The sequence below is a fragment of the Cataglyphis hispanica genome, chromosome 1 (assembly GCF_021464435.1).
Source record: "Cataglyphis hispanica isolate Lineage 1 chromosome 1, ULB_Chis1_1.0, whole genome shotgun sequence".
Lineage (NCBI taxonomy): Eukaryota > Metazoa > Arthropoda > Insecta > Hymenoptera > Formicidae > Cataglyphis > Cataglyphis hispanica.
Window position 1 is genome coordinate 12,211,738 of NC_065954.1, and position 19,027 is coordinate 12,230,764.

The 19,027-nt window shown below is 35.3% G+C and overlaps 1 protein-coding gene and 1 long non-coding RNA gene across 2 annotated transcripts; both read left to right on the plus strand.

Moving 5' to 3' along the window:
• Positions 1-218: 218 nt before the first annotated feature.
• Positions 219-9,405, plus strand: LOC126854261 (coiled-coil domain-containing protein 13). The gene is made up of 12 exons (XM_050600832.1): positions 219-293; positions 484-549; positions 814-1,117; positions 1,174-1,212; positions 1,337-1,509; positions 1,759-1,921; positions 2,163-2,407; positions 2,548-2,726; positions 2,959-3,193; positions 3,455-3,633; positions 8,002-8,136; positions 8,689-9,405. Exons 1-12 carry the CDS (start codon positions 219-221, stop codon positions 8,735-8,737), a joined length of 1,842 nt encoding a protein of 613 aa, XP_050456789.1. The 3' UTR covers positions 8,738-9,405.
• Positions 9,406-10,358: 953 nt separating this feature from the next.
• On the plus strand, positions 10,359-16,910 carry LOC126851018 (uncharacterized). The gene is made up of 3 exons (XR_007687624.1): positions 10,359-10,530; positions 15,248-15,393; positions 15,824-16,910. It is a non-coding gene; the product is annotated as an uncharacterized LOC126851018 (long non-coding RNA).
• The last annotated feature ends 2,117 nt before the right edge of the window (positions 16,911-19,027 follow it).

Below are 19,027 nucleotides of genomic sequence, written 5' to 3' on the forward strand. Positions count from 1 at the left end.
AACATACGCTTATGAATAGAACGAATCATCATTCCTTGCTTCGCATTAATCTCGTTTTGCAATATCAGTAATGCATAATTTTGCTTGAGGACAGAATTCCTTATTATTATTCTGTGGATAACTTATAAACGGAAGCAGCAATGCATGTGGCAATATATTCGAAGTTGTCATTTTATAAGTTTAGGTCGAATATTTTCGATTAAATATTTAATGTAAAAATGGCAGATGATCCAGCTAAGTTAGAGATAAATAATTCTCTCGATGATGAAGATGTATCATTGAAATTCGTAGAGGTACTTGTACATTTTTTCTGGATATATATTTGACAATATTAGCGATTAATACACGCGAGAATTTCAAAATATGTAACATGCCTTTAAATAGACAACATCAATATTTCATTTCTCTCTCTTTCTTCTTCTCTATTGCGCGTATACATTGTATATTTTATTTTCTTTATATGTATATGCGACTTTTATATAGGGACAGTTCCCCGAACGTATCATATTCCCAGAGGAGTTAAATAAATTCTTGCAAAATCGCATTCATGTAAGTATAATTCTGATACATGTAAAATCTCTTTCTAAAAATAAAAATATTGATTGTAAAATAAAAATGTACCTATAGTTTTTCATTCCTTATCCTTGTATTACAATGAAAAGTTGTAATATCACTAAGAAAACTAAAAAAAGCGGAAATAATTTTCTTGAATATAAATATAAAATTTTTCTTATATAACTATACATATTTTGTTTTTATCCTGCAATTTATTGATTAGCTCTATATCATGTTCAGATAATAATTGTATGACAGGATTTAACTGCGGAAAATGAATGTTTGCGACAATCGTTTGAGCAAGCGGAGGAGAAGTTGCGTAAATTATCACAAGAAAAATTGAATTTGCAAAATATAGTAGGGAAGCCGATCGAACCAGCCACGACAAAATTGATCGAACTTGGCAAGAAATATAGAAATCAAACCGCCGAAATAGAAGCCCTAAAAACAAAATGTAAGAATTTAGAAGCCACTCTGGTCATCAAAGATGATGAGCTGGAACGCCAAAAAGCGGAATTACAACAGATTCTCAAATCTGAAACACATAAGAATTCCGGCGAGAGTGAGTTCATATTTTCTTTCCTTTTGCAAGCAATATGAATAAATTGCAATCCTGAAATAAATTTGAGTTATGCCAATCAAATACTTTTTGGAAAAGTAGATATTTTAATTTCCTTTCTTGTATATATATAATATTATATGTATATATATTTTTTTTAATTAGTAATTGACTTATTTCGTGATTATTTTATATGTCTTATGTGTGATTGTAATATCGAAGAAGATGGAAATCAAGATAACATCGAGGAAAAAGATTCGAGGAGCAATTCGTCGAGTAAAGATGATGATCGAATTAAATGTTTGAAAAACAAGTTGCAACGAGTTCAAACAAAACTTTGTGAATCTAGAAATACATGTGCTTCTCTTCGGCAAGAGATTAATAAAGCTCAGAAGGTATTTGTGTTTTTATTGCTTTATAAGCTTATTTAATATCAGATAAATAGCTAACATGTAGAAGAAGCTAAAGAAGTCAGTGTTCTTGAGTTATTTTTGAGAGATAAAAAATGATAAAGCTTTTAGGATCTTCGTAACTCGCAAATATTTACATAAAAACGCGAAATATGTTATATTTATTTTTTTATCACTTGATTGAAGATTCTAAATTTCTCTGTATGGAGTTATCACTAAGAATACAAGTCTCAGTTATTGTACAGCGAAGTGGGTGAAAATGTCAACATCAACACACTTTCGAGTGTACCGGGTGGTTGGCGTGGACGAGCTGAGCAAATTCGAAATCTGCAACAAAAAGTGACAGAACTGCAAATCAGATTATGTGAACACGAGAAATCGCAGAAAGAATCTTCCGGTACAGGAAAAGAATTATAAAGTCTCATCGATATTTAGATTGACTCTTCTTGCAATTATATTATTTTATATTATTTAATTATTTTATTTAAAATTTTTTTACATACCATATTATTTTATGCTCAACTTGTTCATGTATATAGATTCATAGATGAATTATTTATAATTGCACAATTTATATAATTGAAATTCTTATATCTTCTATGCCCATTTATTTTCTTGCAACCAAGCCATTTATTTAGTTACTCTAGATCGACAAAATTTGGCAAATCTCCGAAATGCTGAAAAAGAAAGAAGGCAACAAATTGAAAATACAGCGAAGGAACTCAGACAAGCAGAAGTAGCTTTGGAGACTTCAAAAAGGAAGCTCGATGCTTCCAAAGCAAGAATAAAAGTATTAGAACATGAACTAAATATTGCAAAGGGAAACATTGCAATGCTGAACGAAAAAAGATCTCATGATGATCGTCTGATCGACGCGCTGAACGTGAGTGATAGAGGAGATTTAATTTAGTAAAGAATAAATTGCAAATAAGTGTCTAATTAGTGTTATGATAAGATTTGTTTGTAACATAAAGTATATTATTAAAATTTTTTTGACGCATAGAAATTATATGATGTTATCAGGAACGATTGAAAATTATCGAGGCAAGATATCAAGAGCGCGAAATGGAAGTGCAGAATAAGGAACATAAGATCGAACGTGAGAATGTGAATATTAAGAACGAGCTTCGAGCAACGCAATTGCACGTCGATCAGTTATGCAGAAGATTGGAGGAACGTGAGATCGAGATCGACAAGTTAAAGTCAGTACAAAAATATTAGGGATAATATTATATATATATAAAGTTATATAAAGAATTATTTTGTAATGTGTAAAATAATAAAAATCTGATCGCGAAAAATCGATCCGGTGAATATGAAACTTAACAATTTTTTTCTACTACTGGAAAATTCTTTTTGTATGTGCATATAAAATTTGATGTTCAGTTATATCGTTTCGATAAACAAACATATGTGTTTGTTCCTTAATTTTAGAAATGGCATCATCTCGAATGAATCTTTGAAGTGTCGAACTTTACTTCGTTCGGATCTGCGATCAAAAGAAGAACGTCAGATCAGTCCACTTACTAGTCCGCGAAGTTTAGGCGAACCAAATGAATATGTAACTTTGGCTCTAGCTGCCGAAGCCGAAAGAGTGAGACTATTAGAATTAGTAACCGTGCTCAATCAACGATTGGATAAGGAAAGAAATGAAGCAAATGCGCTTATGGTAAGCTATAAAATTCGTACGAAATTTGCTAGAAAATTTTAGGATAATTTATTTGATTAAGAAACGTACAAAATTTATGACGATTTATGAAATTAATCTTTTTAATTAATTTATTATTTTATATAAAATACATTCAATAACAAATTTAACAAATCAATTTTATTTATTGATTTTATGTAGAAGAGTTGAAATTTTAAAACTGTGTATGAAAATTTTTATAAATTTTTATAGAATTTGTAAAGTTTGATTATTTATTTAAAGGAATTACTACACAAGGAAAAAAGTAAATGTGCAAAATTAGAATCAAAGTTGCGGAACTTGGAAAAAGAAAGAGTAGGACTTGCTAAAGTGGACTCTGGATATAGAGCAAAATCTTATACAAAAATGACGTGTCAAAAACCTGAAGATGAAACCATCAATTCCGAAGAAGTTCGTTTTAAGTAAGTTAAATTATAAGTATATAAATTACGTTATAATCAAAAAATTTGCTTCGTTTTTTTTTTAAATTCAAACATGATTTTTATGGGAAACAATGTATGTACTAGTGGGAGCGAAAGTTATAGTGAGCGTGCGAGCAAGCGTGCTCCAAAAGAGACAAGCGCGAAATGAGACGGCCGACGGACAATGACATCCGCGAGTATCGAGACGCGCTCGATTCTAAGATGCATAGAATCTTAACACTTTGCAATATTAATCATACGCGAGATACGATTATAATTCGCACGCGGCGGATAAACAGCGATAAATCGTCTGTCTCGGAATAACTCCGGTAGTCACACAACGGCACTGAAATATGTCTATTTCATTAAACGAGACCGACTCTTTATTTCGCTTGAATAGCGTACGCGCGTCAAAAGTACTCTGAGCGGAATGCGCCGCGCTCGGTTGGCGGCTTACCTTTATACTGTCATCGCCTTCTCGAAGGATCCAGAAGGTCCCCGAAATTTAGTCATTTCCGCCGACAGTTTTTAGGTGACTTGTTTGTCGCAATTTTACCTTAGATCCTTCGAGAAGGGCGACGATGTTTGTTGTTGCCGCGCGTTTTCGCTCGATCGCAGAAAACGCTACCTCGCATCGCGCGCGCGGCGATGACGCGGTCGCGCGGCAACAAAAACGCGAAGTTCGAGATCGTTGCAATCTCGAACATCCCGCCTGCCTCGCCGGAATTCCGGCGAAAGAGCGCCCCTGGCTAGCCTAGAGAGGCATTGCGCCCGTGAGGCGCGGGGTGGTCCTCTTGCTCGTCGGAGCGGGTCTCCGGCAAGAGGACGATTTTGGCGATAGGAGGCATCAGCTCTGTAGTGGCAGTGCGGTTGATGACCACACGGACTCGCCCGTCGTCTCCCGGATGCACACTGGTGATCTGGGCGAGAGGCCATTGCGCTGGCGGCGGGTTGTCGGGTGAGATAGAGCTACCCGATGCGGACCTCGTCGTTGAAGGTCCAATGCGATAGTTGAGTCGGATCACAAATAGAGGGACTGGTTCCCTCTTCCGAGATCCCGGTGGAGGAGCGCCATCAGCCTGGTGAGGCCGCGCAGGGCTCTAAGAGAGGTAGAGACACCGTCCTCAGCGGCGCTATCCTTGCTGAAAGGAGAATAATCGTGATTTCCCCGTGGCGGGTTTCCGTCCTCGCGTAGACAACGGCGGCGTAGGTCCGCTCGGATGCGACCGCGAGGCCATGCAGCTCGACTCTGGCGACTGCTCCGCTGATGGGTACGCGTCGCGGGACACGAATTTTCTCTTAGTGAGGGAGATTGGCGTGGAACCTGCTCCATTGTGGCTCGCCGGCCTCGTCCAATGGAGTGTCCCAGTACGAGTCTTACAGCTACGTGGACTGGACCTGGATCCTCGCCCTTGTGATGGTCGGAGCCAGCCAGTCCAGTGGGTGGAAGAGGCGAGCCGTCAGCGAGGGGACGGACCGCTCTGTTTACGCTGACACAATGATGGACCTGGTGGAGAAGAGAAGGCAGTCTCCGCTCGGGTGCCAGTGGAGGCTGAGCGTGGCGTGACTCTCCTGCGACGTCCAAGAGGGCAGGTCGCATTGTGTCCTGTGCCCTGGCGCAATGTGCGCTAGCAAGCGGGGGTCGTTGGCCGACCACTTTCTCAGCGAAAACCCGCCCGCCGTGCGCAGCTCTGTCAGCTGCCGCTGGAGATCCATGGCTTCCTCGATGGAGGGTGCGCCCGTGAGGATGTCGTCCATGTAGGCATCCCGGCGCAGAACCACTGATCCATGGGGAAAGTGGGCCTCCTCGCCGTCGGCGAGTTGTCGCAGAGTGGTGAGCCTGGGCGGACCGGGTTGCGGCGGTAATGCCGACGGAACCCGATAATATCCAACCCAGCGTTGTCCTTTGTGCCACAGGTTGGCGATGTTCTCCGCGTCGCAAGCCTGGTTGCAGGACGTATGCACAGACGTCGGCACCGAGAAGAAGCTCCACTGGGTCGGCTGCAAAGAAATCCGGGTCGGCGAGCTCCAGTCCGTCGATGTGGTGCCATGCCTGCCGACTCGCCCGTATGCCACCGTTATACAGCGTGAGCTGTTTGAGGACGAGAACCGAGACCCGCAGTGGCGGACCGTCACGCAGCGGCGTGAGCTCGACCTCGACTCGGTCCCGTACGTCAGTGGGTTGACTGCCAATGCCGACAATGGATGTCGAAGCAGGAGTCCGGAACAATTGCAGTCGCTGGACCAATGACTCGGCGATGATTGAGACTTCGGATCCTTGATCGATGAGGGCTCGTGCAGTGTGAAGGACGCCGAACTTGTCGGCCACGCGGACGCGCGCCGTCGCGAGAAGCACAGCCGACGTTGCTTTCGAAGCTCGGTTCGCGGACAGCGATGATTTAGCGACTTCGGTTGGTTTGCACGCGTCGTGTAGCGTCGAGTGATGACGCGCATCACAGATCGAACACGTCTTCTTCGACGAGCAGTCACTCACCTTGTGCTTCCCGAGACAGTTGAAGCACAGCTGATGTCTCTACGTGCTGCCGTCGCTCCGCTGCTGTCTTGGCCTTGTACGCGTCACAAAACATTATGTAATGCTCCTTGTGACACAAGGAGCATTGGCCGCGATTGCCTTCCGATTTCCGCACATTATGCACTCGCGGAGAACGTCCGGAAGTCGCGCCCGGTTTTGCGGCACTCGGTTCCGGCTTGGACTGTTGCAGCGACTCGACCGTGTGCAGCCGTCGGTCGAGGAATTGGATCAACTCCTTGTACGCCGGCGGATCCGTCGTGTCGCTTATCGCGTTCTCCCATTCTCGGCGGGACTGGGAGTCCATGAGATCGACAACGAGGTGGACAAACAAGTCCTCGCCGCTCGTTATCGGTCGACCGATGCTCTCGAGGGAACCGACGGTGTTCAAAACGCCGTGATAAAGCGTACGCAAATCTGTGCTCGACTCACCCTTCACACGTTGAAGAGCCAGGAACCTCGCGATGTACGATCGCACAAGCAGGCGCTTGTTCTCGTAGTAGTCCGTGAGAGCCTTCCACGCGCGATCAAAATTCTCCCCTGTTGTGGGCAGGCTGCGGATGAGGAGTTCCGCTTCTCCCTTGAGACACGCCTTGAGATAATGAAGTTTCTCGACGTTGGTAGCCGAGACATCCTTTCCAATGAGGGAATGAAAGAGGTCTCGGAAGGACGGCCAGTCCTCGTACAACCCGGAGAACTGAGGAAGTTGTATCCTCGGCAAGGTCGTTCGCGACGGCTGTGATATCGGTGTGCTCGCCGCTGACGCCTCGTTTCTCTCGCACTTGAGACGGTAGAGCGCTCCCGATAATATGCCCTTCTGATTGAGGTACGTTTCCTCCGTTAGTGTTATCATGTCCTTTTTGACGTAGTCAGTCTCGTGTAAGGCCTCCCAGGATGTGCCGAGCTTGTCATGATTGAGTTCGAATTTCGCCCAGTTGGCTTCCAGGGCTTGGAGTCGTGCCTCCACCAGCTCGACGGAAATGTTGGCGGACCCCGACTTCCGCAAGTTTTCGTACGAGCGTGCAATACGCCCGTACAACTCGAATTGAGTCCGCATGATTGAGTCCGTGTCTTTGCTCATTTTTGTCTCTTAGGATGTGATGACCGAAGAAGCTTCGACGAAAATCACCACCGACACTGCACTCACTACACCCACAGGCACCGGACAGCAGGATCCGGCTCGAAGGACCAGCAAATGGGAGCGAAAGTTATAGTGAGCGTGCGAGCAAGCGTGCTCCAAAAGAGACAAGCGCGAAATGAGACGGCCGACGGACAACGACACCCGCGAGTATCGAGACGCGCTCGATTCTAAGATGCATAGAATCTTAACACTTTGCAATATTAATCATACGCGAGATACGATTATAATTCGCACGCGGCGGATAAACAGCGATAAATCGTCTGTCTCGGAATAACTCCGGTAGTCACACAACGGCACTGAAATATGTCTATTTCATTAAACGAGACCGACTATTTCGCTTGAATAGCGTACGCGCGTCAAAAGTACTCTGAGCGGAATGCACCGCGCTCGGTTGGCGGCTTACCTTTATACTGTCATCGCCTTTTCGAAGGATCCAGAAGGTCCCCGAAATTTAGTCATTTCCGCCGACAGTTTTTAGGTGACTTGTTTGTCGCAATTTTACCTTAGATCCTTCGAGAAGGGCGACGATGTTTGTTGTTGCCGCGCGTTTTCGCTCGGTCGCAGAAAACGCTACCTCGCATCGCGCGCGCGGCGATGACGCGGTCGCGCGGCAACAAAAACGCGAAGTTCGAGATCGTTGCAATCTCGAACAACTAGACACTTTTTATCTATCGTTTCCTATCTTTATTTGACATAGAATCGAATTATTAGAAGAGGAGTGTCTCGCCCTGAAGGCTAGATTAGATACTGTACAGCAGGACAAAATCTCGGATCTTACCATGTACAAACGAATGCTTGATCAAGCTCGAAAGACATTTAAAGATGCGTGCAGGTAAATCTCTAAATCGTGTCCAAATTTAAATGTTCGCAAGCAAAATTTAAATTCTGTTTAGTAACCGTACATGTGTGTGAATATGTATGTATGCTTTTGCAAAAGACAATTAGCTAATCTCACGATGCTACTTTCCAATATGGCCTTCTAGAAATAGATTCTCGTGTAAGAAGTGCAGACGGGACCGAACATCTATTTTTAGATTTTCATGCAGTGCCTATTGCTACTATGAAATGTATAAAACGTGTAAAAAATATATCTATCATAATTTTTTTCTACCTATAGCAATTGTTAAATATTGCCATTATTTTTTAAAATAATTAAAAAATCATTATTTCATTTAATATCGATTACATGCATGATTATTCTTCTTAGCAATATTAAGCAAACATTCATTTTAAATAATATATCACTTTTCATCATTCATATTTTTATCCCCAGTCATTTGTATTTTTCTTATATTTTTAATCGAAGCAAGACTAATTTAACTTTGATTTAATCGATTCTTTACTATTATCTTTCTATGACAGAATCATAAATATTTCTTTTTAGGAATAAACCGTCAGTCGCCGATGGAAGTCGTTCTACGATAACAATTTAAGGAAGAAAAAAGAGAACAAGAAGAGAAACGCGATCCAGTATATGGAAAACAAATTTCAAACTTTAAACTTAGGCAGATCTTTGTGCGGTGGAAAAATAACTCTATATTATGGATAAAATAAAACATTCTTACACACGGCAGACGGGACAGTCGCTTGCGATCGGAATAGATGTAGTAGCAACAAAGCCGCGGCGCGCGGTGATGTAACTGGGACACGAGATAAGGTGCAACGCCTCCACGTAAACCCGCGTGACACCATCGGAACAAAACTCACAGTTTCGTTTCCACCTCGCGCATCATTCCTCTCCATTCCCTCTTTATATCGCTCTGATGTTTACCTCGGCCAATTCGTTTACTCTCATCATTGATATCGCGACGGCCGTAAATTCATCCCGCTTCTCGTTATTCAAGAGTAGAACGCGAGACGATCCTCAATCTTACACTCGACTCTAGTCGGGAGTTTAAAAGTTTTTGATGATAATGCGTTCCCAGGAGCGTTCAAATAGGATTATACATCGCGACACAATATAAATAACAAAATGAAAAAATTCCATACACATACCTATTATGTCTATATTTTTATATAAGCTGCTTTATTGAAGTATAACTTCATATATCGATATGCTTATTCTATATATCTACAAAATAAATAAAATTTTCTACTCAAATAGTTGTTTAAGAATAATTTATTTCATATGTTTATACCTTGATTTTTTATGTGTTTTTTAAATATGCAACTTATCATGTATTCTAGATTTGTAAGATTATAGTACCGTGCGTCTCAACAATTAAATCATTTATTGAATTACACTAAAGTTTCCGATGTTCTATTTAGTATTGTATAGTTAACGTAACTACATTTCCTCTACATTAGAAGAGAGAAAGAGACAGAGAAAGAGAAAGAGAGAGAACATTCATTTTACATAACGTTCCATCAATAGCAATACGCGTCTGCAAAGTGTATTCTACTATTCTGATCAATCCCAAGTTTCATCACCATCATATAATTTTTATTCTTGTATAAAATGATTAATACTCGAAACTGTATTTGATTTTCTTATATGATCAATTTTTCTTAATAATGCATCTAAATTTTCAAAAATTTATAAATGCACGTATTTTTTACATATTTTGAATAATCAGAAGCGTAAGCTGCGTTAATTTACTATAATATTTAAATGCTATAGATATCTAATTTGTCTACTTTTAATACTTGAATGGCTCAAGATCAAATATTTCTCTCTCTTGTTTGATACTAAAAATTAATAAAAGATTAAAATTAATTAAAAACAGTTTAAAATTAAAATATTAGAAAAATAGATACTTGGGCCTTTCTAAATGATGAAAGTGAAGTGTCACCAAAGCGATTCCAAATATCTATCGGATGTATACCGGCGAATAGCGGGTGGCGCTTCACGAGAACTTTTCGTCATCATCATCGTCGTCGTTGAGTGGGCTGGGCGTGTTTCCGATGGTGCTTAAGCTCGCCGCCGACAGGTGTGGACTTTACAGGTGTTGAACCTCCTGGCTGATAAGGAACGAGCCCGTGACGTCAGATCGGCGCGGGTAAGAGTATATGAGTCGACGCTGTGAGATGTCCACGTCACTCGTTCTTGAACCTCCTTCGTCCGTTCATTCCGTCAAGTCGTTCGCCGCGAATTTTTCCGCCGTATCGCCAATCGCGATCAGCGCCCTGGTATCGCGCCGAACATCATCATCCAGAGATTCGCCGGAAACCGAAGATCTACCGCAGCGCAATGATCGATTCCGTGGCTTCATCAGATTTTTGCAAGGTAAGCTAGATGGATTGTGTCAATGGTCCATCATCAAAGGATTGATTTAAAAATCGGGTATCGAATCGGACGGCGCCAACAACCTAATAGTGTATCAAAGCGGATGGACGAACAATTTAAATATATTTAAAAACCAATTCCAATTCTCTATTCATATATATCTTTCATATATTCTTTATAAGTCTTAGATTTCCATGTGGTTGAAAAAGTATGAGAGTTGATTTATAAGATAAAGATAAATATCAATCGGTACACATCGATATGATAAGACCGATTGCACCTTCGGTTTCTTCATAAAATTTCATGGGTTCACAAAACTGGTGCTGTTTTTTTTCTGAAAATAAATTTTTTCACTTGCTCGTGTTCGTCTTTTCATGTGCAAATACAACAGAACAATCGTACGTTCGTATAGCAATATGAAACGTACGCTCCATTTTCATTACGTAACACGCGAGGTCGTCACTAATACTCATCGGCCTATGGAGATGATAATTTCGAGATATGCGTATGTCAACCCTACGATGCCGAAATATTTTTTTACCGGAACCGGTTAATTGCGACTGACTTAATATTCAACGTACAAAAAACGATATAACTTTAATTGTTCAATTATTGCATTTCCATTATGTATATTAAACTGAGAAGTTATCGATTATACTTAATTGGTCGGACTATTATTATTATATAATTTCTCGTTTCGTAAATTAATAACAAACAGGAGTTCGAGAGGTTTGCTAAGATAAAAGATAATTTAAGTTTAAGATAATTTTAAAAATTACAGATGTTAAAAAAATTATTATTAAAATTATTCTGATTTTACATTTGCGTAAAATGTTACCTTTATCTTCTAAAAATTAAATTCAAAATAGATATTTCTCTCTTTCTGCAATCTTATTAAACAAGATTAATGATAATATTTGTCAATAATAGAGCAAAAATATTAATAACAAAATATTAATAACAAATTAACTGATTCTCGTTCAATAACAAATTGCTTCATTATAGATACAATACTAATAGAATCAGAATTCAGATCAAATATTTATATGTTACTGCTTTAGAAATTAAATTCTGATTTGTTAACGAGCATTTAACCTTGCATCTATCGCTCATTTAAAGTTTATTAAAATTGAAAAATTTTTGTGCTATCTAAATAAAATTTGAAATCATTAAAAATAAATAGAAAAATGATACATGATATTAAAATTCTAGAGAATACATTTATAAAAATTATGCACAATAACACAATTTAGAATTAAATATAAAAAATATGTAGCGTAAAATAAAATATTTTAATGTTCAAATATATGATAAGACTTATACGTTTTCTATTCAGCTAATAGATAATAATTTTAACAATTCATACGTGTAATATAAAAATTATTCGTTATTCATGTTAAAAAAACACATAACTTGCAGCCACTAACAATAAACTACACACACACAGACACACACACACACACACAACATTCTTGTTATTGTTTTTTATAGAGAGTTGCATGTATATTGACTATATTAAAAAAATTAACTAACTAAGCATTAATAAAATAGAATATTTATTGAATATTTCTTTAAGAAATTGTATATATATTTAAAGAGAAGAAGAAAATTTGCTTCCTGTTATTTTTAATCTACGATAAATTATTATAGTTTAACCATTCGTTAATGTTCGGTGAAGGTGATGTCAAAATGATCGATAATGAATATGTAAAATTAACAGGTAAACAAATGCGTAACTTCTCATTAAGGTATCAAAATTGTTAGGTAATCAATCAGGATAATTTAAACGTAAATTTTTAAAAATCCTTGACGCAATAAATTTCATTATAAAAATCTCGAGATTTAAGCATTTTGTGTAAAAAAATAATTGCACATCATAAATTTACAATATTATAAAATATGAAAAAAATTGGATCTATCTCTTTAGACTTGTCAAAGAATGTAAGTTAAATAAATAATATTTCTATTATTTAAAAAATATCTTATTATACACATATAGTATAATTTCTTTTCATTTTTTAATATCTGTATTTGAAATATTTTATAATGATAATATATCAATTAAATTGATTATTTTAAAATAATCGTATATGGAAATAATTACATTTTTTGCAAAATGCATATTTCATATGTTACATGTGTTTTTGTCAAATAAAAAAATATAAAAAATTATATATACTAATAATATCTTTTATGTATTTATAATTTTTCTTATATGTAAAATGTGGAATTATAATTAAGTTATTGCTTATATTATACATATAATATTATTTCCAGGAATTTATTATTGATATATTTAAATATAAACTACTTATACGTATATAGTATACGTATATATAACACACACATATATACGCGTAAAACATAAAACATTTATATATTGCAACATTTATATACTGAAGTATAAATAATTCTTAAAGCTTAATTTCTTATAAAGACATGATAACTTTCGTAAAGACGTGATAATAAAGTCGATTTTTGATCCCTACTAATGTTCTCCCAATACACACTCTCTACTCCAGTACTAAAAATAAAATATATATATATATATATATATATATATATATATATATATATATATGTGTGTGTGTGTGTGTGTGTGTAAAATAAACCGTAACAATGTATACATATATAAAATTATAATTATTAATTATTTAAATTATTCATTATTATATCAATAATATATACCCCTGATTTAATGTAACATTATATGATAACATAAATAGAAATAAACAATAGATATTTTTTTCATATTTTACAAAAAAATTATTAATTTTTATTTTTAATGTATTTTTATAACTTCCTATTTTATCAATAATTTGAAATATTACATGAATATGCAACGAGGTATTATATATATTAAAAAGTTTTTATTAAGCGTAAAATAACATTATTGTTGTATATTAAAAATCTCTTATATTTTCGAAAATTAAAATTTATTAAATATGTTTTCTAGTGTATAATATACTATATAACATTATATTTTACTCAATACTACACTATAAACAATTAAACTCTTTCTAATTTGATAGCTAAATAAAAAAAAACATGGCTCTTTAGATTTTATCAACGTCAAATGATATTTACGGCCAATAAGAGTCTAATCGCAGATGCAAAATAATTAAATGTTTTCCGAAAGAATTCTATAAAAATATTCAGAAAATCTTCAAAATTCTCTGGAAAACATTTAATTATTTCAAACATTTAATTATTTTACCACGTGAGTAGGCTCTTATGAAACTATAATAGTTATTTAATGACTGACGATTCTGATGACTAAAGCTATTATTTTTTTTCAATATATATCTGTAAATATATATGTATTATATCTTTATTAATAGTTTAATTATTTATCACTTTCTAGTTTGTTTTTCTATAAACTGTAATACTTTTATAGTAAATAGAACAAGTGCGACGTAATTCGCATTATCGAGTTGTTTCATTTTACTTCTTTTATCTCGTGGGACAGTTTTACGGCAGTCATTGCGAATCTTCTCGAAAATAATTCGTCAGTAAAGATAAGATTTCGTCGTGAACGCTCGCATATAAGTCCGATCAATTGCATAGAATATTACCTCATTAATTGAAAATTTCAACTGCTTTCAACTATGATCGTCTCGTATAAATAATAAAATTATTTCGATAATAACGCGTCAATATACATAGTAAAGCGTTCAATAATTACTCATTCGTTAATTTGACATAGATTCTATTCATTTATACTTGTTTATTAATTAACGTTCTGAGATCGCGTACCCTCAAGAGATTTCGGAATCTTTTAGCTCCGTTATTTTGTTGAAAAAAAAAAAAAAAAAAAAAGAAAACGTTGCGACACGATCTCGTGTTCCGTAATAGAAAAATGTTGTCTACCGCAAGCGACGAGAGGAAAAAAATATGCCGACTGCGGATGGACTAAAATCGATTATGTAATGCAAGCGTGTAAACTATCGGAGAAGACGTGCAGCCACTTGCAAATTAACGCGATTGTAATTAATGCAAGCTGTTGGCAATTGCGACTGCAAAATATGTATCCCGGTGAGCGAAAACGCTGCGTGAGCGAAATTTATTAAAATTTACTACTTGGGAATTATATTGTCGAGGTTACCGAGGATTTTCGGTAATAACGAAGCGAGTCGCTTCGTTATCACCTTATCACATCGCTTGCTGATAAGGTGCAATCGCGGCTCTCAAAGACGATACCTCGTAGGTTTCATCGCTCGTTTATCAAGTGATAGAAAACACAGGCTAACATTCCAAATTGTAAACGCTATAGTAATATAGTTTATTAATTAATCTCGACAATCTAAGTACTCTAGATATATTTTTTTATTTCAGAGTTATTTTCATGTTTTAAGAATCGAATCCGTATTTAAAATTAGTAATATTCAAATCGGTTTTCTAAAAAAATTTATAAAAAAATTGATTATATCTAAATTTTTTTCTAAGATATTCTTATTTCACACAGAATAATAAAATCTCATAGTTTATAAAAAATTTTATATCGTTCCTATTTTATATCGCATCTTATTCACATCTCATTCTATTTCTTCCATTATATATATATAAATAATGTTTACTATAAGAATTATTTCAATGCAAAAAAAAAAAAAAAATTGATAACATAATCATTCCAATTGTGTATTTCTACATCTAATCGAAAATGAGAAAAACGCGTTAAAGAGAATGAAAATGTTCTAAAATCCCGATCTAATTTCAGTACCTTTCATGTTGCAATTGCCAAATCAACGACTGTTTAAGCAGTTGCTTGTAACTACGGTGGAAATGTGTCATCTGAGTAAATAGAACGCAGAACGATCTTGCTTCATCGAGAACATCGTCGCGACGTTCATTTATGTCGTACAGGTTTGTACATGGATTAGTTGAAACACGTTAATTACGGGTGACGCGAAGTTGGCACGTCTTCAGAATCTTACGAGCATCGAATACTAACCACCTTGCAATTTCATTGCTCAGAAAAAGCTAAAAACGTAAAAACATTATGTCTCATTCTTTTACATATGTATAAAGAAAGATGGTTTATGCGTTATAATACCGTTGTTATTACAATACTTGACAAGTTATTTGATATTCATTTTATGACATTTAAATTTTTCGACAACAGAGTCGACAACAGTGCGGTTTATTGAATTATTACGAGATAAGAAACCAAAATAATATCAAAAATGATAAAAACACATGAATTACTACAAAAAAAAGTTTATATCTTTCGCATTAATTTTTGCGTCCCGATAAAAAGAAATATTTCATTAATATATTCGGTGATTAATTTTAGGGGGCACCGAACTGCTTGCAATTTCTCATGCTTCGCGGCATTGTTGGTTGGCCAAAAGGATGTGTTAACAAGTCGTGGCACGAGCTGGTAGCAAAGCGGTTATGTTTGCGGTGCAATCAGATGGCGGCGCTAAAGAGGAAGAGGCTCCTCGCACCTTCCTGATAACGAGTCATGCCGCTAAGTTGGAGCAGCCACATTTTTGCATGAGGAGCTCCCTCCTTCCTTGAGTTGCGGACCAGCTATACTGGTAGCAGATCGCTGATATTGGTTGGTGCATTATAAATGAGGCAGAAATCATGAGCTTTGCAAATAAAAGTAATTAGTCATTTACATAGGAGATATATTGCAACGTGATATGTACGTATATCATTGAATTTTAAAATTAGAATTTTAAAGTTAGATTTAATTTTAAAATTTTAAATTAGAATAAGAAGATTGAATTAAAATACGCGATATTATGAAAATGTAATTATCAAACAGTATGAGAAATTATAATTATAATTATCAGACAACTTTAAAAAAACAACAAAGACATATATTCGCACGCGATAAAGTTTTAATAGATTAGAAGATTGGGAAAAAAGAACTGAAACAGAGAGAGGAGAGAGAGAGAGAGAAAGAGAGAGCTGAGAATTGAAAGTTGAGGATTGAGAACTGAAAGCTGGAAATCTAAAATGTATTGTGCAAAAACAAGATTGTTTCTAGCATTTTATTTTCAAAACAACTCTCGAAACTTTTGCTCTTAAAAAATGACGTTCAAAAAATATACGTTTTGAAAAATATATGTTCAATATATATTATTGCTATATTATACAATAATTGACAAATTCTTAATTTTAATTCTTCAATTTTATTCAAGAATTTCAAGAATTATTAAAATTATAAAATAAATATAAATATTTCAAAAAAATAGAAGTAGATTTATTCCTCCTTTTTTAGCAAGTTAAAATCTTGCTCTATTCTGCTTATTCAGAGCTCTCGTCTTACGATACCTTTGCGTATTGCATATGGCATATAATGACTTTCGCGTGATAACCGTTATCGCGTAAAATTTATTGGACCTAATAAATAGACTTTTTTCTTCAAGGAAGTTTCTTCGTATGTTACATAAGAAATGAGTAATACTAAGTATCACTCTTTCTCTCTTTCTCTGCAAAAATTAATATAAGATACATAACTATTTGAATATTTAAAGAATTCTGTAGATATTCTCTGTCTCTCCTTTTTTATCTATTTCGTATTTATTTGTTATATATATTATAATGTTTCTATGCTATCATGGAAAATATTAATGAAATGGAAATGGAAGAAAATTCAAAACTGAAAGATGAAGCGCTCGCTATGAAGAGAGCTATCCATCGACAGTATGGTAATGATAGACACTGTCATGGAGTTGCTCTCTTTGTGGACGCCGCTTGATTCAACACTTCAACGAATTTATGCATTTTCGCGAATATAATCCACAAAGAGGAAAATGGGTTCTGATGTATTTATACATTGATTCTTCTTAATTCTAATAATTTTTGCTGATGTATATAGAGAAGATATATGATGTGTGTGTGTGTGTGTGTGTGTGTGTGTGTGTATGTGTTTGTATGTTATTGTCTATATGTGTGTAATTGTGAACATTGTTAAATTTATAAGTTGAATGAAACGGTTTAAATAGTTTTGCGAGATGCATGTGTTTTGCAACTATTATAGTCGCCGCCTTGACGATTGCAGATTTACGGAACTTGATCAGTCGATTTACGTAAAAATTGCGTAATCTATAAATCTATTAAAACTGATCCTTAAACGATCGTGCAGCAAAAATTGCGTGACACTCCGCAAAGGATTAATGCTACCGCCCATACTTTATTGCCCTGCTGTGATTCAATAGTGCCGTATGCTGTGCTAGAACTTGGTCGTTATTAGTTGTACGAATAGTGTATCAAAGTGCCCTGCATTCGATCGATAGCCATAACATTCTCTGCAGATATAACTACGAACGTGAACTCCGAGGGACGACGACCTTATCGTCTGTTAAAAGCGCAATCATTGGCACTAGAATCATGAGACATGTTTTGACATCACAGGTTTATCAGAAAGAAAATTTTCTGCTAAAATGCTGCTATTTTGATTTTAATATATGCCAACAATTGAATGAATTTCAGAGACTGTCAATGAACTAAAATAATGTATTTTAAAAATTACACTTTCTATTTTTCTTTTAGTTTTAATTTAGCCGAAATTACGTGTTTGAAAGGATTTTATTAAATTTTTAGCATTAATTCTTCATATGGCAAACAATAGAAAATATAAAGAAGTAATAAAAAATATACAAATAATATGTCTGTACACGAAAAGATTGTAAAGTTTCGGTATCCAATTTTTTACTATCTATTATTAAAAATTTTAATCATTTTCAAAATGGCATATAACTAAAAATATTTATTTGTTGTACATGGACAAGTCAAATATAAACCAAACTTTTTCCAAAATATTTTATTCGATCAAAATTTTTAGCGTATACCTAAGTCATTTTTCTACATAGTTTCCACTAAAATCTAGAAGTAGTGGGTATTTAAAGCTAATTACACGCGAAAGAATTCGTACGCAACTGGCTTTGGACATGTCCCACTACTTTTTATCAAAATAAAAAAACTGCCAATCCGGCCAAAAATGCTTAGATGTGGAAACTATATAGAAAAATGCGCTAAAATATTTTGGTCGAATAAAATGTCTTGGAAAAAGTCCGATTTATATTTGACTTGTTCATGTATCATAAAGATATTTTAAATTAATTAAAAATGTTTCAGATTGTTCTTGTTCTTTATCATCTATAGAATTGTGATTATACTTGCTTCGCCATCTGTATATATCAATAGAAAGTGTAAATATAAAATATCTGATAATGATTTATAATTATCCAAAGAATCATATTACTTTTAAAAAAATATCCCAAATTTAATACACATACACATTATAATATTTCTGATATATGCAAGAAAAATATCAATATTTTATTAATATTAATATTAATATCAATATTAATTATCAATATTAACAAAATGCTGTTGGTAAATTAGAATACTGCAATTTTATGAATATTATGTGGATTGAAGTTTATATAAATATATTTGCTCATTAGTATAAATTTAAATAAAACAATATATATATATATATATATATATATATATATATATATATATATATAGAGAGAGA